The sequence below is a fragment of the Berghia stephanieae genome, chromosome 8 (genome assembly GCF_034508935.2).
Source record: "Berghia stephanieae isolate SIO BIC M18660-M18661 chromosome 8, UCSD_Bste_1.3, whole genome shotgun sequence".
NCBI classification, from domain to species: domain Eukaryota; kingdom Metazoa; phylum Mollusca; class Gastropoda; order Nudibranchia; family Aeolidiidae; genus Berghia; species Berghia stephanieae.
The window spans coordinates 26,593,370-26,613,369 of NC_088367.1; the positions used below are offsets into that span (position 1 = coordinate 26,593,370).

A 20,000-nucleotide genomic window follows, 5' to 3' on the forward strand; every position below is an offset into this window, starting at 1 on the left:
ATTAATTGTCTTCATTATTCGGTTACCAGATATACACAGAGGAAGTTTAGTTATATGACTCATGCCTTTTAATAGAAGTGTTTGCGCCTTGATATTAAATAGTGCAATGGGCGGGTTTTGTCATTTTCATTTGTTACAGTGCATAGTCTCTTTCCTATTTGGGAATTGTTGGTCTAATCGGCGGTTCATTAAATTTGAGTAGATGTTCATCTCTGTCTGGGTCTCTGTCTGGAATCAATACATCACCTTTCCCTATAGAACAGTAGAGTTGATGCCCCAAACGTAAACAAAGGTCGAGAAGCACATGGCAAACCACATGTTCCTGTCTTGACAGCTCACGTTCCAATGTAAATAATAGAAAGAAAATAACCTTTAAAATTTGGCTGTTAGGTGGCAAAAGAAACACATATTCATAAATACTCGATCATGCATCAAATATGTCTAGATATGTATATTTTATGGAACAAAAGGTAAAATTTATCAAAAGTTACGTCTATCTATTTTTAGACCAGAGCAAATTATTGCGCTGGTATGAACAAAACGAGAATTATTCGGAGCCTGATTTTCATAATAATTTAGTCTTATATTATTATTTCTGCAACTGTTAGATTTTATGTAAACATATTTTCAATACTGAAAGTGTATTTCCTACAACTCAAACTACAAAATTGGGAGACCTATATTGTGCGTAAATTATTCCGGTCCCTAACGGAAATCACTAGCAACTTGTTATTGTTTACGTTTGGGGCATCAACTTTACTGTTCTATGTTCTTGATGGCAAATTTTAAAGTATTGGGTACACAAATTATATCCAGCGTCGCCTCCAGATTTGGGTCTTTAAAATTTTATTGATATTGACGGAAAAATCATCCAAAAAACAACAACAACAAAAAATAAACCCCACAAAGACACAAAAAGTATTTCCTTCTAAAAAATCATAATGTAATAATAAGTTATAAATATCATATATTAAATATGTGCCGTTACATTTATATGTAGATCGATTTTTACAGATATTTTATGGGCATTTATAATATGTTTAAAAAATTATTCGTAAGTTTTATAACAAAGATAGATACTCAATTTACGTCAATTTTCTGAAAATAATAAACAACGCCAGGAGTTGATAGATCATGGACGAAACACTTTCTTTTCATCCGGGTTCATGCTAAGGGAAATTTTCCGACGTCTTCAGTAGAAGTGTATTCTTTTCCCGTATCAAAAACACTTGTTATGAAATATTCAGGGTCGCTTCCAAGATTATTGAAATTTTGATAAATTTATTTTTCTTTGGTTTTTCTCTTCTTCATACTGGAATAAAAATGATTCTTTTTCCAAATTCATTCTCACTTGTTTGGGGGAAAAACCCAACTTTAATAGTGCTGCCTTCAAAAGTTATAGAATTGCAAGATACAATATATTTCAAAAAGTAACATTTTTTGAAAACTCCACATCACCCTCTTTGTTTTTTTTTTTGTTGTTGTTTTTTGTTGTTTTTGTTTTGGAACCGCCTTTATACTATTCGGGCGTTTACTAAGGAGTGACACCTTATTCGTGTCTCGTGTTTTGGTGACATCTCTCATTTATATTGGACTAGCAAAGCCTCTACTTCTTCGATGTCATGTATCCACTTATTGAATCTGTATAAAGCCTTGAAGAAACATACATCCTAATAAATAGCATTTCTATAGCGCATAACCATGACGATGGCTCAAGAAATCAATAAGCATTACAGAAACAAATAGACTGAAAAATGTGTGCTTGTTAATAATCAGAGAACATGAAATAAAAGTATTAAAATAGAACATAATGAACATTCGCATGAAGCTGACCATGGCTGAAACAAGGAGTAGGCATGTATTGTCCGACAACTTTGATTTTTGTCCATGGGATTTTTGCAGCTTTTATATAGCGTAATATCCACTAAACGTGCTCAAAGAGCTTTACAATGGGTCCCTGGCAAACAGCAACACTTAATATATAGGACGGGACATGACGCCTGTTAGACGATATTACATTTTTTTTTGGACCGAGACAACGCTGTTAACGGCCAGGTACTCATTTTACACCTGAGTACGGTAAGAGAATGTGAATAAAGATCCTTTTCGAAGGACCCAACTATGCGCCGAGCGAGGCTCCAATCCAGGGCCTTCCGATCCGAAAGTGAGTGTCATACCACAAGACCACATAACCACACAGGGTTTGTTGATAGCTATTGCAATGCAGGTCTTCACGTGGAATTACATACTGAAAGGACATCGGGGAATAAGTCGGGTATGGCGTAAGAAGATATCACTATCAGCAGTATTTCTAGTGATGATTGACGCCTAAAACAGATACGGGGATATTCTTTTCACAACTATAGATTGAATGAAGTTGACGTCACTCAGGTCTTTGTTATTGTTTTTTTAATTTTTTTTTTTTTTTTTTTTTTTTTTTTTTTTTTTTGCCATCCGCGTTTATGAGTAATTTTCATTAAACTGTACTAACAACACTATAAAATTTTATTATCACACAGAGTTGTGTGTGTTGATCCGTTATACTTCCGGATGGCAATGTTGTGAGCTTCTTAGCCAAGCGCACACTTAATCTATTCGCATCCTGTTAAAGAGGATTGGTTGACTCAGGTTGCCAAAAAGCATTATTGGGGCGCCAATCAAAATGGTGGCAATCCAGGAGGGTTCAAGGAATGAAGGTATTCGACTGGATAGTTAACGAAATTGGTTGGCTCCAGGGAGTAACAACGGATTTATACTGTCTGTTTAGCAGTACCAGTTAAAAGCTGAAGTAAATGTGCATCGATGCAGTTGACGTAATCTTTTGGATGTGCAAATATTGTCCTATCATGTATCTAGGTTACGTCGTTAAATCGTGCACTCAAAATCAGGGAACACCGTTTTCGTTAAATCATTTTGGTCTGAGAGTGTCACGAATAGTTAAGCACAAAAGGTCGACTCGGAAAATGAACAGGTCCGTATTGATACTATGCGTGTAGGTAAAATACCTACAACACCTGCCCATCATATGAAACATATCAACAAACAAAATTATGTGTAGCCTTAAATGTCTATAGTCTGATCGATATATCTTATTCAGAATTAATTACTCCAACTGGCAGCCTAAAATCAATAACAAACTTGTTTCCTTCTATAAAGGTATTGACAGGTGAGAGAGAGTGGACAGAGTGAGTAAGCGTCTTGGATATGTATAAATTTGTAATGAAGGTTACAAGGCTTCTTAGTTTCCGGTTTATAATGGCGGCTATGCATGTATGTAAAATACTCACAACATATACTCACAAGATGAAACTTACCAAGATGCATAATTATCTGTATTTTAAAACGTTTATAGTCTAGTTAATATGGTTTATTGGCAAACATAAGTTTACAGTGTATACACTTTCTTGGAACTGTGCTTTGGCGGATAGTTACACGTGTATTACCATATTGAAATGTTTTTCATTTCTGCATTTCATTTTTCATTTCATTTTCATTTATTATTTAGATCATTAGGCTCTTTTAATGGACAGAGAAGCTCCTTACAAAAGGAAATTTAGAAATCAAAGATAGATAGCTAAAGCGAAAACAAACACAAACTTGAAGGAGAATTTGTTTTAATATTGCGAACGTCTTCTAATTGCATCTTTTATACTGAGAATACGCGTCTCAAGGAAGATGTCAGGCTTTCAATATGCTTGACTTAAATCGCGTCCCAATCGGTAACTGCTATTGGTATGTATCGACGTGCTCTTATTTGTAGGTCTGATAACCCAATTCATTATGGGCTCGTTGTTGTAATGGTAATCTTTAAAAAAATGACGCAAAATATTGCCCATTACAGCAATGTTAAACTAGGCCCATAATGCGTTCGGATGCCAGACCTGAATATATGTACACGTCGGTGTGCAGACTAGCTCTCAGTTCTCTTTCCAGATGGTCCCATAGATGTTTGATTGAGTTCAGATTGGGTGAAGTAGCTAGCTAAGGATCAATGAATGGGATATTCTCATTTAAAAACGATCGTACTTCATTCAAACGATGACCATGTGCGTTGTCATGTAGGAAAATGATAATTTGTCTAGCTTCAAATAAAAGAATAACGTGTGGTTGTAATTTTTGTATTCTATGTTGTTGTTTTTTGCATTAAATTAGTCTTATTTGTATTCAAACTGAAGTTAGAAACAGAAGTCATGGTGTTATACCTTCCTCTCCTCAGATTCAAAACTCATTGGAAGTGTGTAGCCAATCTTCCGTATTGAATTATAAGGTGACATAACTGTTTTAGTAGCATGATGTGTGGGCACATTCTTATGATTATGGGACGTTGTCTCTGTCGGAAAAAAATTGTAACATATCGCCTAACAGGCGAAATGTCTTGTTCTACATATGTTAAGTGTTGCCGTTGGTCAGGGACCATTTGTAAAGCGCTTTGAGCAAATTAAATATTGCGCCATATGATTGTTCACGGTTTTATTGGTTGTCCTCTTGCCCAACCGACTTCATAATAATATAGGACTATTTGAAAAGTAGCATTCGTCCTATGGAGCATACCTTCGCCCGTCTTGAAAACTACAATGCGGAGAGGAGGAGGTTTCCAAAATTATTATGATTAATTGCTGCGTCTTTTTGTCAGGTAAAAAATAGGCAACCCTGCTTATTGCCTCTAATCTCGTTTTACTTCTTTACTTCGAAATGCTAGTAATTAATTGTTAAGTTTTGCCAGCAATGGGCGCTAATCGATACTAGTACTACATACTTACTGACTCTATGTCTTAGAAAGCCACTCGGTAATTGTTGCCACTTTATCTAAACATGTCAATGCTGAGAATTATAAAGACTAGACATCAGTGCAGTTTTTTTATTATCTTGAACTGACTTCCTGTAATTGAAAATGACATCTTATTTCTATTTTTTTTTTGTGTTTTTATTTTTTGCGAAACAATGGAGCGAATGTATCAAGAAAAGGACAGTTGGTCTTTGATGTCAAATGTTATTGTTAATTGGATTCAATAGTCTGATGTCACGTCGCCCAACAACGGCGAGCAGCTTGGTTCTAAACAAAGAGAATTTGTACTTTTTTATTCTTCATGCTGGCTAGAACTTTTCATATGTCTTGTGATCAGAATGTGTAAAAAGTCAAAACATGGTCAGATTTCTAATGTTTTTTTTTTTCTTCTGGATTCGATTTTATGCTCGTCTGAGAAATATTTCATAAGGGCGTCCGCCATTGTTCCGATAGTTTAGAGCCAGTTACTAAGTTATCCTGCGTCATTACGAGGGAAGTGACGTCACGGCTGTTGAAGCGTATTGTCGACATGATGTCACTTACAATGAGCCAGTACAACTTGACGCCCTTCATTATCCAGTTTCCAAGATTTCAGTATCTTTTCCTATGAATCTTCCGCAGCTTTTGCACGTTTTGCCGGGTTTATTTCTATTCCCTATGAATTTCATATCATACATTTGCTCATTAAATTGTTTCTTTTCAATTATCTTTCAAAGCCTGCTGTTACCTTAAGATTGTTCGTTGTGTCTATCTTTAATGGTTTTACAGCGCTTGCAACACATATATGTCATCTCGGTGCCAGAGAAAGGAAGAAACTAGAAATAAAAAATTTAAAAAACTATAGATTTACAACCAAAAACTAACTTTGAAAAGTAAAACAATAAGGAATATTTCAAACTAGGAACAGATGAAGATTGCAAAAGCACACGACCAGTATAAATGGAGAGGCTTCGTATGGGAACAAAACAGACAATGGACGTTTCGGCTACAAACCCTTCGTCAGCACAACAATACCCGAAACGTCCATTGTCTGTTTTGTTCCCATACGAAGCCTCTCCATTTTCACTCTTTCGTTAGTATTTCCACGATCACCAGCTTCAGGCGACCAAGACCGTTTTCTACTACCAGTATACTTAGTTTGAGATTACCTCAAAGTTTCATCCAAACACAAGCACGCGATCCCACTAAGAGGAATGAATTCAAATACATGCATATCATTACATTTTAAAAACAAAAAATAGTACAGTTCATACCAAAGATATAATTTACAAGCAAATAAATCATCTCCCAAAACTAGAAATATATATTTTTTTACTCACAGCCAAGGACTCCGGTCAGAGCCAGGGCTAATCCAAGTAATCTCATTCCAAGACCTAGACACAGGAGCAAGTTGGAAAACAGATATATATATATATATATATATATATATATATATATATATATATATATATATATATATATATATATATATATATATATATATATATATATAGGGGGTAAGAAGACACAAGTTACCTCCCTGCCCACTACGGGAAGTCAAAACCATGAGATATAATTTTTTTTAATTCGTCAATAAATAATGAAATGATGCTCACACAGTGTTTACCACCAGCAGCATAACATATCAAATGTTGAAAAAAAGTCTTATATTGTAGCTGTTCGGACCAATGAATTGAGCATTCGAAATTTTCTTTCAATACGTATACTTACTGTAATTTTTTTAAAAACAACAACTATTTTTGAATTAATATTTTGATAATACTATTTAATCACCATAGCTAATAAGCAGGGAAAAAAAGAACAAAATAGAATTTAAATAACAAAGCAAATTTTAAAATTTAGCAAAGTGGAAAACAAAAAGGTTTGACAAAAAGCAAACGGAATTCCCACTATGCCATGCACAATTGAAGTGTTTACATTATATATGCTAAGGGAGGTAACTCAATCAAAATATCAATGGTGTATAGGTTAAAATATATATACTGTTCGGTCCCATATTTTGGTTATGGCTTTCTTCTCGAATATCGATCGATAATGAATTTGCTTTATCGATAGTATTGTCGATACTATTCAATGTCGATAGGTGCGCAAGTAGTGAGACAATTATTTCATTAGCAGCTAGGATCATCGTTGTCGTGACCGTTCTGAACTCAGAAAGACACCCATTGATGGCCAGATAGAAAGTTTATTTCAATACCAACAATAAATAATGATATATTATAAACAAAATCATATTTATGTTACAGTATAGAAATCTATATTTACAAACAAGACGTCAAGCTCACGTGAGGTAGATATAATGAAATAGGCAAACAATCTATTCGAAAAATGGATTGTGACATTATTTAGACGTTTATGAATATAAATAGACCATATTATATATGTAGTGCATTATTTGTGGTGATAACATAGTTGCATAAAGTACTCAGGGGCAACTTGATCATCATCATCATCATCATCATCATCATCATCATCATCATCATCATCATCATCATCATCATCATCATCATCATCATCATCACCATCATCATACTCATCATCATCATCATCATCATCATCATCATCATCATCGTCGTCATCATCATCATCATCATCATCATCATCATCATCATCATCATCATCACCACCATCATCACCATCATCATCACCATCATCATCATCATTATTATTATTATTATTATTATTATTATTATTATTATTATTATTATTATTATCATTATTATTATTATTATTATTATTATTATTATTATTATTATACTATTATTATTATCATTATAACTACCATTATTATTATCATTATTATTATTATTATTATTATTATTATTATTATTATTATCATTATTATTATTATTATCATCATCATTATTATTATTATTATCATTATTACTATTATTATTATTATTATTATTATTATTATTATTATTATTATTATTATTATTATCATCATCATCATCATCATATCATCATCATCATCATCATCATCATCATCATCATCATCATCATCATCATTATTATTATTATTATTATTATTATTATTATTATTATTATTATTATTATTATTATTATTTTGATTCTATTACGTTTGAATTAAAGACATAAAAAGCAAAGTTATATGCATGTAAAAGTTAAGGGCATTGCAATTATAAATATAGCTTATGTTATCAACAATTTTATCATCATTTTAATGGTGTTGCAGTTGGTCGGGGACACTTTGAGCACGTTAAGTGGATATCGCGCTATATAAAAGCTCAAGTTTTTTTGGTGTTATATTTCTTGGGTTTATTGTTTTTTTAATTAATTTTTTTTGGTTGACATTTTAGATGGAAATTCTGATTGACTTCCTTTTCATACTACCATTACCATTTTCAGCTCCCCGATTGACCTGTGGGCAGTTCCGGTGTGTCAAGAATGCTACTTGTGACAAAAATAGTCAGTGTTTATGTGACGGATTTAACGCTGGGGATGGGAGGTTTCAGTGTTATGAACACGGTAAGACATAATTGTGGTCATTAATATTACCATTACCATTAACATAGTGTGTTTATGTGACGGATGTAACGCTGGGGATGAAGATTTCAGTGTTATGTAAAAGGTGATACATAATTGATGTCATTAATATTATCATTACCATTTATATAATACATATCTAGTTTAAAACGTAAACTTTCAAGCATTTATAAAGTCAGTCATGGTCGTCATAGGTAAACGCGCAATTCTATTAATTGTTCTAGCTAGATAAATGTAAACTATTCATTTTGATAAAGAAAATACACGGCCCCTGGATAAAGCTGCCGTACTAAAAAAAAAAGCAAGCAAACAAACAAAACCACAAAAACCATATAACTTTTAAAACTTACTGAAACCTAAAATTTATGCCCCTCTTCTAAACCACGTCACATTCTATATTAGAATTCAATCATCAATTAGGGGATTATAAATAGGACAGGCATATTTGTAAAACTTAAAATATTATGAGTCACTTTAGGGACTTTGTCCACTCTGCCGCTGGAAGTAGTTTTGGGACATGGGGTTTGGGACTTTCTTCTGACTATCATTTGATAGTTTGTCAACATGTGCATAATTCTAAAAAATCTTTAAGCAAAATTCACAAAAAAATAGTACACTTTAAACATTCTTAATAATATTTTATCCGAGGACACTTATTAACCACTGAAATGAGGATACTTACGCGATTATTAATAGTTTTTCTCACTAGGTTCCACTTTCTACAGACCGTCTACCTTGAATAGACACAACGTATCCAATTTTTAACGGTTTAAAAAAAATAATTAAACAACTACATGCAGTGAATTCTCTATTCTTTTGTACCATACCAATAACTAACACGGAACCAAACGTCAATTTACAATTGTAGAAAGACTACTTCCCTGTCAACGAGAAGGAAAATCTTAAGCCAAAAAATTAATTTCTCGTGATTTTAAAAGACAGTTATATGCACGGAAAACCAAAAAAAAAAAAACAAAAAAAAAAAAACAAAAAAACAATTGACTTACATCAATCGCATTGAGATAGATTAGGGAGCAAGTACTGCTGGTATCCTCTGTGGAGTAATGTAGCACCTCTGACCGGTAATATGGAGGTCTGAAGTTCTATCTACATCAAGGCATACTGTATTTTGGGGGGATTGTTTTTTTTTATTATCATCATATCACACAAACAATCTCTCTCTCTCTCTCTCTCTCTCTCACACACACACACACACACACACTCTCTCTCTCTCTCTCTCTCTCTCTCTATCTCATAAAAACACTGTCCTACATTGCAATAATTCCATACCAAACCCAACAAATAACAATCTCTCTCTCTCTCTCTCTCTCTCTCTCTCTCTCTCTCTCTCTCTCTCTCTCTCCCTCTCTCTCTCTCTCTCTCTCTCTCTCTCTCTCTCTCTCGCGCTCTCGCTCTCGCTCTGTGTGTACGTGTGTGTGGGTGTGCATGCTTTGTTTGGCACTGTTTTATACACGCTTTTCCAAACTTTCTACGATCTCATGGATAGCACTTTAAAAACAAGATTTTACTTACATGTCATAATTTAAGAATCAATACGATTACATCAACTTTGCGTGAGTCTATCATATCTATGTTTGGGATTTGGGCTTTCGGACAGCTTGGTGGAGTATTTACCTCATAATTGAAGGTACCCGTATCGGTTTTGAATAAAGAACGACAGTAATTAAGTATATTTATCTGTTAGATTTAGCAGAGAGCGCAATGCAATAGAATGTAGTCCTGTTCAAAGGATTGCAAGTAATTAAAGTGTAATTATCAATGTAATGGTACCAAAAAAATAAAAGACGAGACAATTTCTGTCACAGTAAGACTATTCTCACCTGCTACACATAATATGCAGTTGATTAGAAAGATTGTTTTTATTTTTGGCATCCGACCCATTGATTATGTAGAAAATGGCTGCGGCAGGCGAAAATGAGAGATAGATAGATAGATAGATAGATAGATAGATAGATAGATAGATAGAAAGATAGATAGATAGATAGATAGATAGATAGATAGATAGATAGATAGATAGATAGATAGATAGATAGATAGATAGATAGATAGATAGATAAAGAGAGAGAGAGAGTAGGTGTGTGTGTGTGTGGGTGTGTGTGGGGGGGAGAGAGATAGATAGAGAGAGAGAGAGAGAGAGAGAGAGAGAGAGAGAGAGAGAGAGAGAGAGATGCTTTGTGTGATGTGATGATAAACTTTTTCAAGCAATTTTTTCTCACTTATCCGACCTATTTCGATTCACCCCAGACCAAAGTCGAATTCAAGTTGTTTCAAACCACTTCATGGCCGTGGCAAATCACAACGATTCTAAGGCTGTTCCTATCCACTGGCCCTGCAATTACAGACTTACTCGTGTGCAGACTAAAGGAACAGGAAATTTGGCGTTTTGTGATGTTCAGGTAGGCTTCACTCTAAAAACATACACTCGAGTACGGTTTCCTCGAATACGGTTTCCTCGAACACACGGTTTCTTAGAGCTCAGTCGAATGTCTCGAATTATTCCGTATCATTTAACTCCTTCCTCGAACTAATTTTTACCTCGAATACGGTTTTCTCGAACTAATTTCACTCAGCGAACGTAAGAAAATGAAATCAATGAAAGAGGTTTTTAATGCGCCCGTTGATTTTTACCACCGATGATGCAGGTGTGGTTATACAGCCACTCACAACCTCCATCGCCGGTTTTCATAACCGACACCTCTTTGTTTATTCTTAGCATCTCGCCATTTGTTATAATTTCAATTCCACGCGCCATGACATGTTAATGGTTGACTACGACTGTAAATGAATGTTGTGACACAACAACCCTCCCCCCCCCCCCACGCACACACACACTCACACACACATACACACACACACACACACACACACATCAACACCTTGAAACATGTCGTGTATAAAGATATCTCCCTCAGTATTGTCATATCAATAACGTAAATAAATAATAAAGTTGCCTTTATCCATCCTCAAGCGGAAATTTGTCTTAGGGTCTATTCCAAGGGAAAACTGGAATAACCCATGAGTCAGCCGCAGCGCTGCGCCGCAAACTGAGCTAGTAAGAGGGGGCTTGCTGAAGGCTACATAACGCGGTGGATATTGTATCTAGATATCTTCGAGTACGAAGCAAAGACCATACCGCTGAGACACAATGCTTGCCCCCCCCCCCCCCCCCCCCCACCCTTACCTTCCCTTCAAGTCGTTATGATAAGGCACGGTTTCCTGGAACTATTTTTGTGCATGTCCAAAGGAGTTCAAGGAAACCGTGCTGGAGTGTATTTACACCGAAAATGCATTAGACCTATCTAAAATTGCTGTCATGTGGTCCATTTGGGCTTTCTTATTGTTATTTAAAAGGATTTTCGTCAGACGTATAGAACAATTTTACAGGACATACACAATTTTGTGAATAATTGCCAAAATAGAATGTACTCATTGACAGGTAATTTAAAACTTTAAAAAAATCATTTTGTGTTAGTCGGTGGCGTGGGGCCATTGGATCGAATGGTGCCAGGCACCACACCAATATTTTAAAAATCATTAACAGCATAATTAATTTAATTAAAAATAAAGTTGAGAAATTTTAACTCCACTGTCTTTCGCCAACTCGCCAACAACATACTGCCTTTTTAGTCTCCACTCTATTCAAGATTCCGAATCACGCACTGCGCTCGTCTGTTGGTGACATCACTGCGCGAATTAGTGACTGAATCAACACCGTGGTGCAAAGCAATCCAAGCTCCAGTTAATGCTCTATCCATAAGTATCGCTACAGCTGATTGAGCGAGAAACTGGGTCGAATTATACTATCTTCAAATAGCGGAAAACCCCTCGACGTGCCAGGATCTGAGAGCTCCACCGTTGGACTGGGGGGATGCGCCAATGTTACACCATTTACGTCATAATTAGGGTAACTTCGGCCATCCAAAATATTACATTAACTGTCAAAAACACTGATCATTGTCAAGTTTATTTGTAAGCAGCAAAGAAAAACAACATAAAACTTAAAAATAATATGACACTTCACCGTTTGGGAGATTGACACTAGATGATAAATTAGAAATAAAAAGACTGGTTCCTCACCAACCAACTGATTTTGAATTAGCACCGGTGTGGAAATCTCGAAAACGCTCTTTTTCAGTGACATGGTATGACAGACATGAATGGCTCACAGTTAGTTTAGAAAAAAACCCCGTTTCTTTTGTTTTTATTGTCTACTTTTTACAGATACAACAAACACTGACAAATCTTGGACATCTATAGGCTATTGTGACCTTAACCACTTCCATCGTATTTCTTGACCTCCTGAACGTTGTTTTAGCACCCTTAAAAGAGTGAAAAATTTCTTGCAAAATTCAACGAAACAGGAGCGGTTAAATTCGTTAATGATTCTGTCAATTCACAAAGCTGAAATAGATGCCATTCCAGATTTCAATAAACAAATTATAAAAAGATTTGCAGATTTTCTTTACAAGTAAAGTAATTTCTGTCATAGGTTTTTTTTCTCTTATGATTTACATTTATCACATATTGATTGCATTATCTACTAAATCCAATCCTTTAAATGGTGGACAAAGAATAATTACAAAGACCTTTTCACACGGGACTTGTATCTCAGTGTTGTGGCTTGTTGTTTTCATGAATTATTTGTTTTTGTGTGTTTGGTCCACTCGTTGAAACCATCGACCCCCCCCCCCCCCACACACACACACACCCCCTTCCAAAAAAGAGAGTTTTAAACATGTGCTTTCTCCTCTTAATCGTGTTCACTGTTTTAGAATTTTTTCTCTCCTCTAATCATGGCACCACCATATGTCGTCAATACGCCACGCCGCTGGTGTTAGTTATCCTTTATAAGCAATTGATAGAAAAAGCCATTAGAATGTCCACAAATTTATATTTTGGTTATTTGTCACTAAACGTACTCAGGGGCACGACGATATAAAATTATGACACTTGACCTGTGATTTTGGATTGTGCTGGAGCGCTCATAAAGTGGACAGCATGCATCTTTATTTGGTAGGGTGCCCTAAGTAAAACAGATGGCGTAAGTTCGACCCTTTTTGATAGTCTGCGTTCTCTCATGTTTTTCATTTTCGGATATAAAAACAATGATGTCATTACCTATAAATTTACTTTCGGTTTTTTGTCTACTGCTGGATTTAAAAGTTGATGAGCTTTTATATTTTGTCATGCGTAAACTTGCAATCTCGAAATCTGATTTTTGAGGGGTGGACGTAAGTTCGACACCATGAAGAAAAAAAACGGATAACTTTTTGCCTTTGACAGACTCTGAATTGATTAAAGTAAGTACCCGTGAATTCAAAACACATTTTTGGTTTGATCTAAATATTAAATGTTGCATTTCATTATCAAATCTCATCAAAAACACACGAAAACGCTCATGCTCCACATTATCAAACGTCACACACATCTCAACAAGTGTGTTAACCGAAGTTTGACACTGTCATCTGCAGAGGCGACATCATCTATGCTGTCTACCACTGACCATGACTTCGTCAGAAAAAAAATTTACCTCAAATATCGATCGATTACAATTCTCCTACACTTGTCAAATACTCTCAAAGCTGACATTTCTTAAACCCAAGACTTTGAAATCTTATGAATTGCGGTTTTCATAGCAGTTTATTTCCGTCAATTTTCTAAACCAATGAAAATCAAATACTCTCTCCAGTCTAATCTTTGAAAAGGTTTATTCCATTTAAAAACGAGCATTTATATAGTGCAATATCCACTAAACATGCTCAAAGCGCTCAAAACCCCTTGCCAACAGCAACACTTTACATCTATGTCGAGTTTATTAGATGATATTACATTTTTTTCCAACGGAGAAGACGCTTTTATCAGCCATGTACTCAGGTGCAGAAAAGGTGAGTAAAGAGCCTTTTCCGCGGACTCAGCTGTGCGTCGCTCAGAACAGTAGTCGAACCCTAGATCTTACTATCCGAAAGCGAGTGTCACACCACAAGACCACATAGACATACATTAGACTTCAAGTCAAATTTGTCCGCTCCATATAATGTTTCCTCGAATAAAATAAGATATTTTATTTATGTACTATTAGGAAGAAATCCTCCACCCCTCTCTCTCTCTCTCTCTCTCTCTCTCTCTCTCTCTCTCTCTCTCTCTCTTTCTCTCTCTCTATCTCTCTCTCCCTATCTCTCTCTCTATCTCTCTCTCTCTTTCTCTCTCTCTCTCTCTCTCTCTCTCTCTCTCTCTCTCTCTCTCTCTCTCTCTCTCTCTCTCTCTCTCTCTCTCTCTCTCTCCCTCTCTCTCATGCTGTCCCTTTCCCAAACATTTCTGAGTATAACAGATTATTTCCTCATATATGACGGGGAACAACTTGGTTTTCTTGTTTTTCTAAGTTTGTCGAGTAATGTTACACAAAATGCCAAATGATTGAGAAAATATCCGTGGAGAGATAAGATAAGGGATTGTGTCCATTCTTTTGGCCATGCCTTTATTTTATTCAACAGAGTGGTGTTAGTGCTGAAACTATTCAGAAAAAAAAAAAGAGTGGAACAGGCACTCCTGTTGATAATAACAAGAAATGAAGTGAGTAGTGCCAGAAGACAATAGAGAATACAAATTTCGCGGCGGCGATGGGGGTTCAAACCCACGACCTTGCTTGTACGAGAACTCCTTGGTGGATAGCTAATACAGTAGAGTCACTTTCTCCCCGGCCAGGTGGAGTTGTACCAGTAAGGTCGCGGGTTCGAGCCCCCATCGCCGCCGGAAATTGTTATTCTCTATCGTCTTCTGGCACTTTCCTACTCACTTAATTTCTTGCTGAAATTATTGCGTTACCCCTTTACAAGATCAGTTCCGCATTGAGCATGACAGGAGGCTGGTCTTCCTTTCTGATGTTTATATCTTGAGACAATTATGAGGTCAATATTTAATTCTATGTTGAATAATCCTTTACAATATTATGTCCATCTATTCCTTCCTAGCAATGAGTATAGCAACCCTGTCATGAATTACCGTGGATGTTACTTTATTTCTATTTGTTGGCATCTTATTATGCCTTCACGTTACCGTGTATCATTCCGTAATCAATATCTATGCAATGTCCATGCGCCACCTTATCTTTATTCTTTATATGCCTTCTCTGACTTTAGAAATTAGCTTTTTCATAGAATTTTCCAGAGTTCCCATCTCAATTCCTATTTCTTTTTTATGTATCTTTTTCTGTCGCATTGTTCTAGTACTATTTCTGTTACCCATGGCTTACTTTTGCTTTTTTCAGATCCACAATCTCTTCCGCAGTCTTGATCATCATTGATTGTTTTAGATAGGTTATCAATGTTTTCTTCGAGGTTGACTGATGCAATGTTTTCTGTCACCTGTGATTCGAATAATTCTGAAATGCTAGGATCTTTCGGCTTTTCTACGTCAAATCTAAAGCGCGAGATTTTCCCTGGTCGTCTTGTCGGGAACTTTTGTTTCATAAGGCACCGCATTAAAAGTAATGGTTGCTGCCTATATAGGACAGGATCTGGTCTTTGCGTTGATTTGAAGCTTTACGGGGTGATGATGGAGTCATTTTGGTTGCGTGTGCGACCGTCGTGTGAGTGCCAAGTAGCACTTCGAGAAGATTTGTGAGGGATCGGGAATAAAGTATTGTCAATGGTAAGTTTATGGGGATTTTGCGAATTCTAGCAGTATTAATCCTCTGTCATTTGTAACCCCGAGTCCAAAGCGGTCATCGTCTCGGTCCAATCCGGGTAAGCATCAAATCCATCTTTTGCATTCCACTCTCGTCTTTTATATATCTGAGCAATTGCTTTTTTAAATGCTGTGCTACACTTCTATTTTTCCCCCTCATCACTATGTTCTGATATCGGGGCTTACACTTGTATGGTGGTTAAATTCGTATGGACATACATTTTGCTTACGATAGAGGTACATTCTATAACATTGTTGATATTCTCCTTTCTGACTATTAAAGCCACTCCGTTGTTGATGGATGTTTACATCTTCTGAATACCAAATTTTGTGTCTATCCTTTGTGGTAATCTCTCTATGTCTTTTCCACCTTACTTCACAAAGGCATATTTTATACCAGACGTATTTAGCAAGGTTATGTGATACCTTTACCATTTTTCTGACTGCATAGAATGTGCGAATATTCCAAGTACCAATGGTAACACCTCTTGTGGGTAGTTTGAGCAGGTTGTTTTTGTTCTTTCCCCTGGTGGCCAATTTGTCACTTTCACCTCGAGGGACATCCGTGGATGGCGTGGCCGTTCTTATCTTAAACCTCGATCGATCCGGTATGCGCGTTTGGTGTGAGATAAAGCACTGAAAAGTTTTAAATAATAATGTGAAATTGAATGTAAGCTTCAATTTAATTACAAAAACAGACCAAATGAACGTTTCGGGCTTCCCCTTTATCAACAAAACAGGATGAATGAAACACCACAGATGAATGAGATGATGTGGTAGTGGCGTTATTCAATTTCACATTATTATTTATTTCTTCGAGCTTCGAGCAGCAACATTTACATTGAAAAGTTTTTTGAAACTGTGCCAGGAAAAGGAGAGAGAAAAGTACTTGAAAAAAAACCACCCCAAAAAGTCAGCCTGCCTCAACTGGGGATCGAGTTTCACCATGGAGGTAACCGATATATTATATATTTAATGCCTATAATATTCTTTACAAGGATACGTGTTTCTGCTGCGAACCATGGTTGCATCTCAAAACACCAACATTGAACACAAGTTAATGAGGACAAAGATATTTGAGCTAGCTTTTTTTTTAACAGGTCGGAGAACCTGTAATATTTGCGGAGAAATAAAGGCTATTACGCACAGGCACTCGTCTATTTTACTTGTATTGTAAAAATTGATATATCTAGATCGAGACGAATCTTCTGAGACACAAGCGATTAGAAATTGGTTCAGTAATAAAATATGTAGGTGCGCGCAAACGAATGTGATAATAGGGCAGCCAGATAGCGATTCCCAACGCCAAATGACCGATCACAATGCCCTATTAAAAGTGAAGACCGTTTCTACATTCTCTCACGAGTGAGAAGATGCAGACACGCTGTGTATACGCTCTCACATAAGAGCACGTAGATGCTACCTTCTATTTTGTCTAATTCTTATAATAAAACATATAATTTATGAAGAGAATGTCAGAAAATATAAATATTAGTAAATAATTTTTAAAATGCTAATTAAATTGACAAATGAAATAAATTTAGATAAAATAAAAATATAATTTTAAATGTTAAATCACCGTAATTTTTTTTTAGTTCAAAGCTATCAAAATATTTTAATCTACAATATGAAGGAGATAACTCTTTATGTCTCTGCAGAAAATCGTGATTGGTTCAGTTTATTAATATAGAACTTTGGGAAGACATGAAGGCATTACAAACACGCATTCATTACTGTATTGTAGAAATGAACACAGCTCGAGACAAATTGTTGCGCCATCTTATTATGCAAAGTCATTGTTTAGTTGTGAACAATATCTTGTCGATGTTTTTACCATTCACTCAAAAATCACGGTTAAAAATGAGATTTATTTGCCATCAAATGATTTGTCAAACTTGTCTTAATATACTTTTATCTTCAGATACTTGGGATGAATAAAATATCCAAAGGAACGATTGTCTTACATGGAATACAGATATTTCTGGTGTTAAAGGACATCCACGGAATCACGTACAAACTGGCTATTCGGAAAACAGGGTCTGCCCGGATGGGAATTTATAGGGTATGGAGATGATGTTCATTTGTCTTGATTTGTGCGGCTATGTGGTCTAGTATATGACGCTCGCTCGGATCGGATGTTTCTGGGTTCGAGCTAGTGCGGGGCGGTCCTTGGCAAGCTTAAGGACCACGGTCCTACGGTCCTTGGGAAATGAAGACCGCAAGGACCGGTCCTACTAGACCGGTCCGTTCATTCTTGAACCGTTAAAGACCGCTACACGATGAAAACCGTGGCCTACAGGAGTAAAACACACGGAGTAGTCACACTCATTTCAAATTGTAACCTAATTAGAGAAGAGGGGTGATGCCTTCTTTATTTGCTCACCGTACTTCATTGTTACTTCGATAATTTAATAAAATTTGAAATTTATCCCCATTAACGGAGATAATGGCATCGCCCAAGGCGTTGATCGAGTTGTTCGTGGCGTTGATACACACACGCAACTCCTACCCCCCCTCCCCCCCCCCCCCCCACACACACACACATTAGAGGGCAGCGAGCATTGAAGAGTAAGAGAGAGACGTGAAGTTATAATAAGAGGGGTGGATGAGGTGATAAGAGGGGTCAATGGTGACTTTTCGCCAGATCTAACAAACTCAGCTACCCATTCATTGCTGAGTAGACAGGGATTCAGAAAAAAATCGACTGCACCCGGGATCGATCTCTGGCCCTTTGCGTATAAAGAGAGTGCTCTATCAACTGAGCTATCGGGGTCGCCAAATATTCTATTGGACTTTTTAAAAATTCAGACGTTATAACTGGGTTTTTTGGAAGGAAGAAACTAATGAAACTCATATTATTTGATTAGTAAAAACACCAAACGAAATTTTAATATTATTGTATTATTTTAAATGACAACACTGCGATAGAAAGGAGTGGTGACAAGAGATGGACAAAAGAAAACAAAAAATCGGATTTGCTACTTGCTAGGTTCGACACACACACACACACACACACACACACACAAACACACACATCTTTTGTAGTCACATACATTTCAAACAATAACCCATTAGAGAAGAGGGGTCATGCCTTCACCATAGATCATTGTCATTGCGATCATTATGGTGTAGTAAATTTTGAAATTTACCCCGTATAATGGAATCGTCCAAGGCGTGCGCCTCCTGTTCCCCCCATCTCACACACGAAAGGGCGGTTTGCGGAGTGGAGGTTGGTGGTCGTCTGCCTGTATGGTCGTCTGTGTCGTTTAGTGTATGGCAAAGGGGGGTGGGTGCGATTAATTAAGTGGGATGGGTGGTGATTGGTGGAAGATAGGCAACCGAAGCAACGAATCGCTGGGGAAGTAGTAGGCTATGGCGCGAGACCGTAGGACCGTGGTCCTTGCAAGGACCGCCCCGCACTAGTTGAAAGGTGATAAGAAGTGAGGACCGCCGCCGATCTTCCCCTCTGGGACCGATCTTCGGTTCACAGCTAAAAGACCGTCGGACCGCGGTCTAGACCGGTCTTCAGCGCGGCACTAGTTCGAGCCTCGTTCGGCGCATAGTTGAGTCATTGGAAAAGGATTATCGCTCACAGGATCTCATCGTACTCAGGTGTAAAATGAGGACCTGGTCGTTAACAGCGTTGTCTCTGACCGAACAAAACCCCCTGTAATATCGTCTAACAGGCGTCGTGTCTTGTTCTAAATGTTACGTGTTGCTGTTGGTCAGGGACCCTTTGTAAAGCGCTTTGAGCTCGATAAGTGGATATTGCGCTATACAACAGCTTAAATTTTTGTTCTTTTAAAAAATATTATATGTATTTTATGCAATACTTACTTACTTAACGATGGAATTTAGCACAGGTTCTTTATCAGGCTTGATCCTCATGTAGGCATTGTTGATTTTTTGTGTGTAGTCAAAGAATATTATTTCTTGCTCCTTACATTATTTGTCGTCTTTTAAAAAACCAAAACGATTTCAAACTTTTTGCACAAACAAATGA

At 36.5% G+C, this 20,000-nt stretch overlaps 1 protein-coding gene across 3 annotated transcripts in view; it reads left to right on the forward strand.

Annotated features, from left to right (window-relative positions):
- The window catches only part of LOC144978436 (uncharacterized), a 63,091-nt gene that overhangs the window by 28,716 nt on the left and 14,375 nt on the right, over positions 1 to 20,000 (forward strand). For 2 of the 3 annotated variants that reach the window (XM_078924497.1, XM_078924495.1), the window contains exons 3-5: positions 8,156 to 8,275; positions 10,559 to 10,710; positions 17,919 to 18,059. In XM_078924497.1, the coding sequence (XP_078780623.1) occupies positions 8,156 to 8,275; positions 10,559 to 10,710; positions 17,919 to 18,059 (413 nt within the window). The remainder of the gene's footprint in view (positions 1 to 8,155; positions 8,276 to 10,558; positions 10,711 to 17,918; positions 18,060 to 20,000) is intronic. The other variant, XM_078924498.1, reaches the window with a different exon arrangement.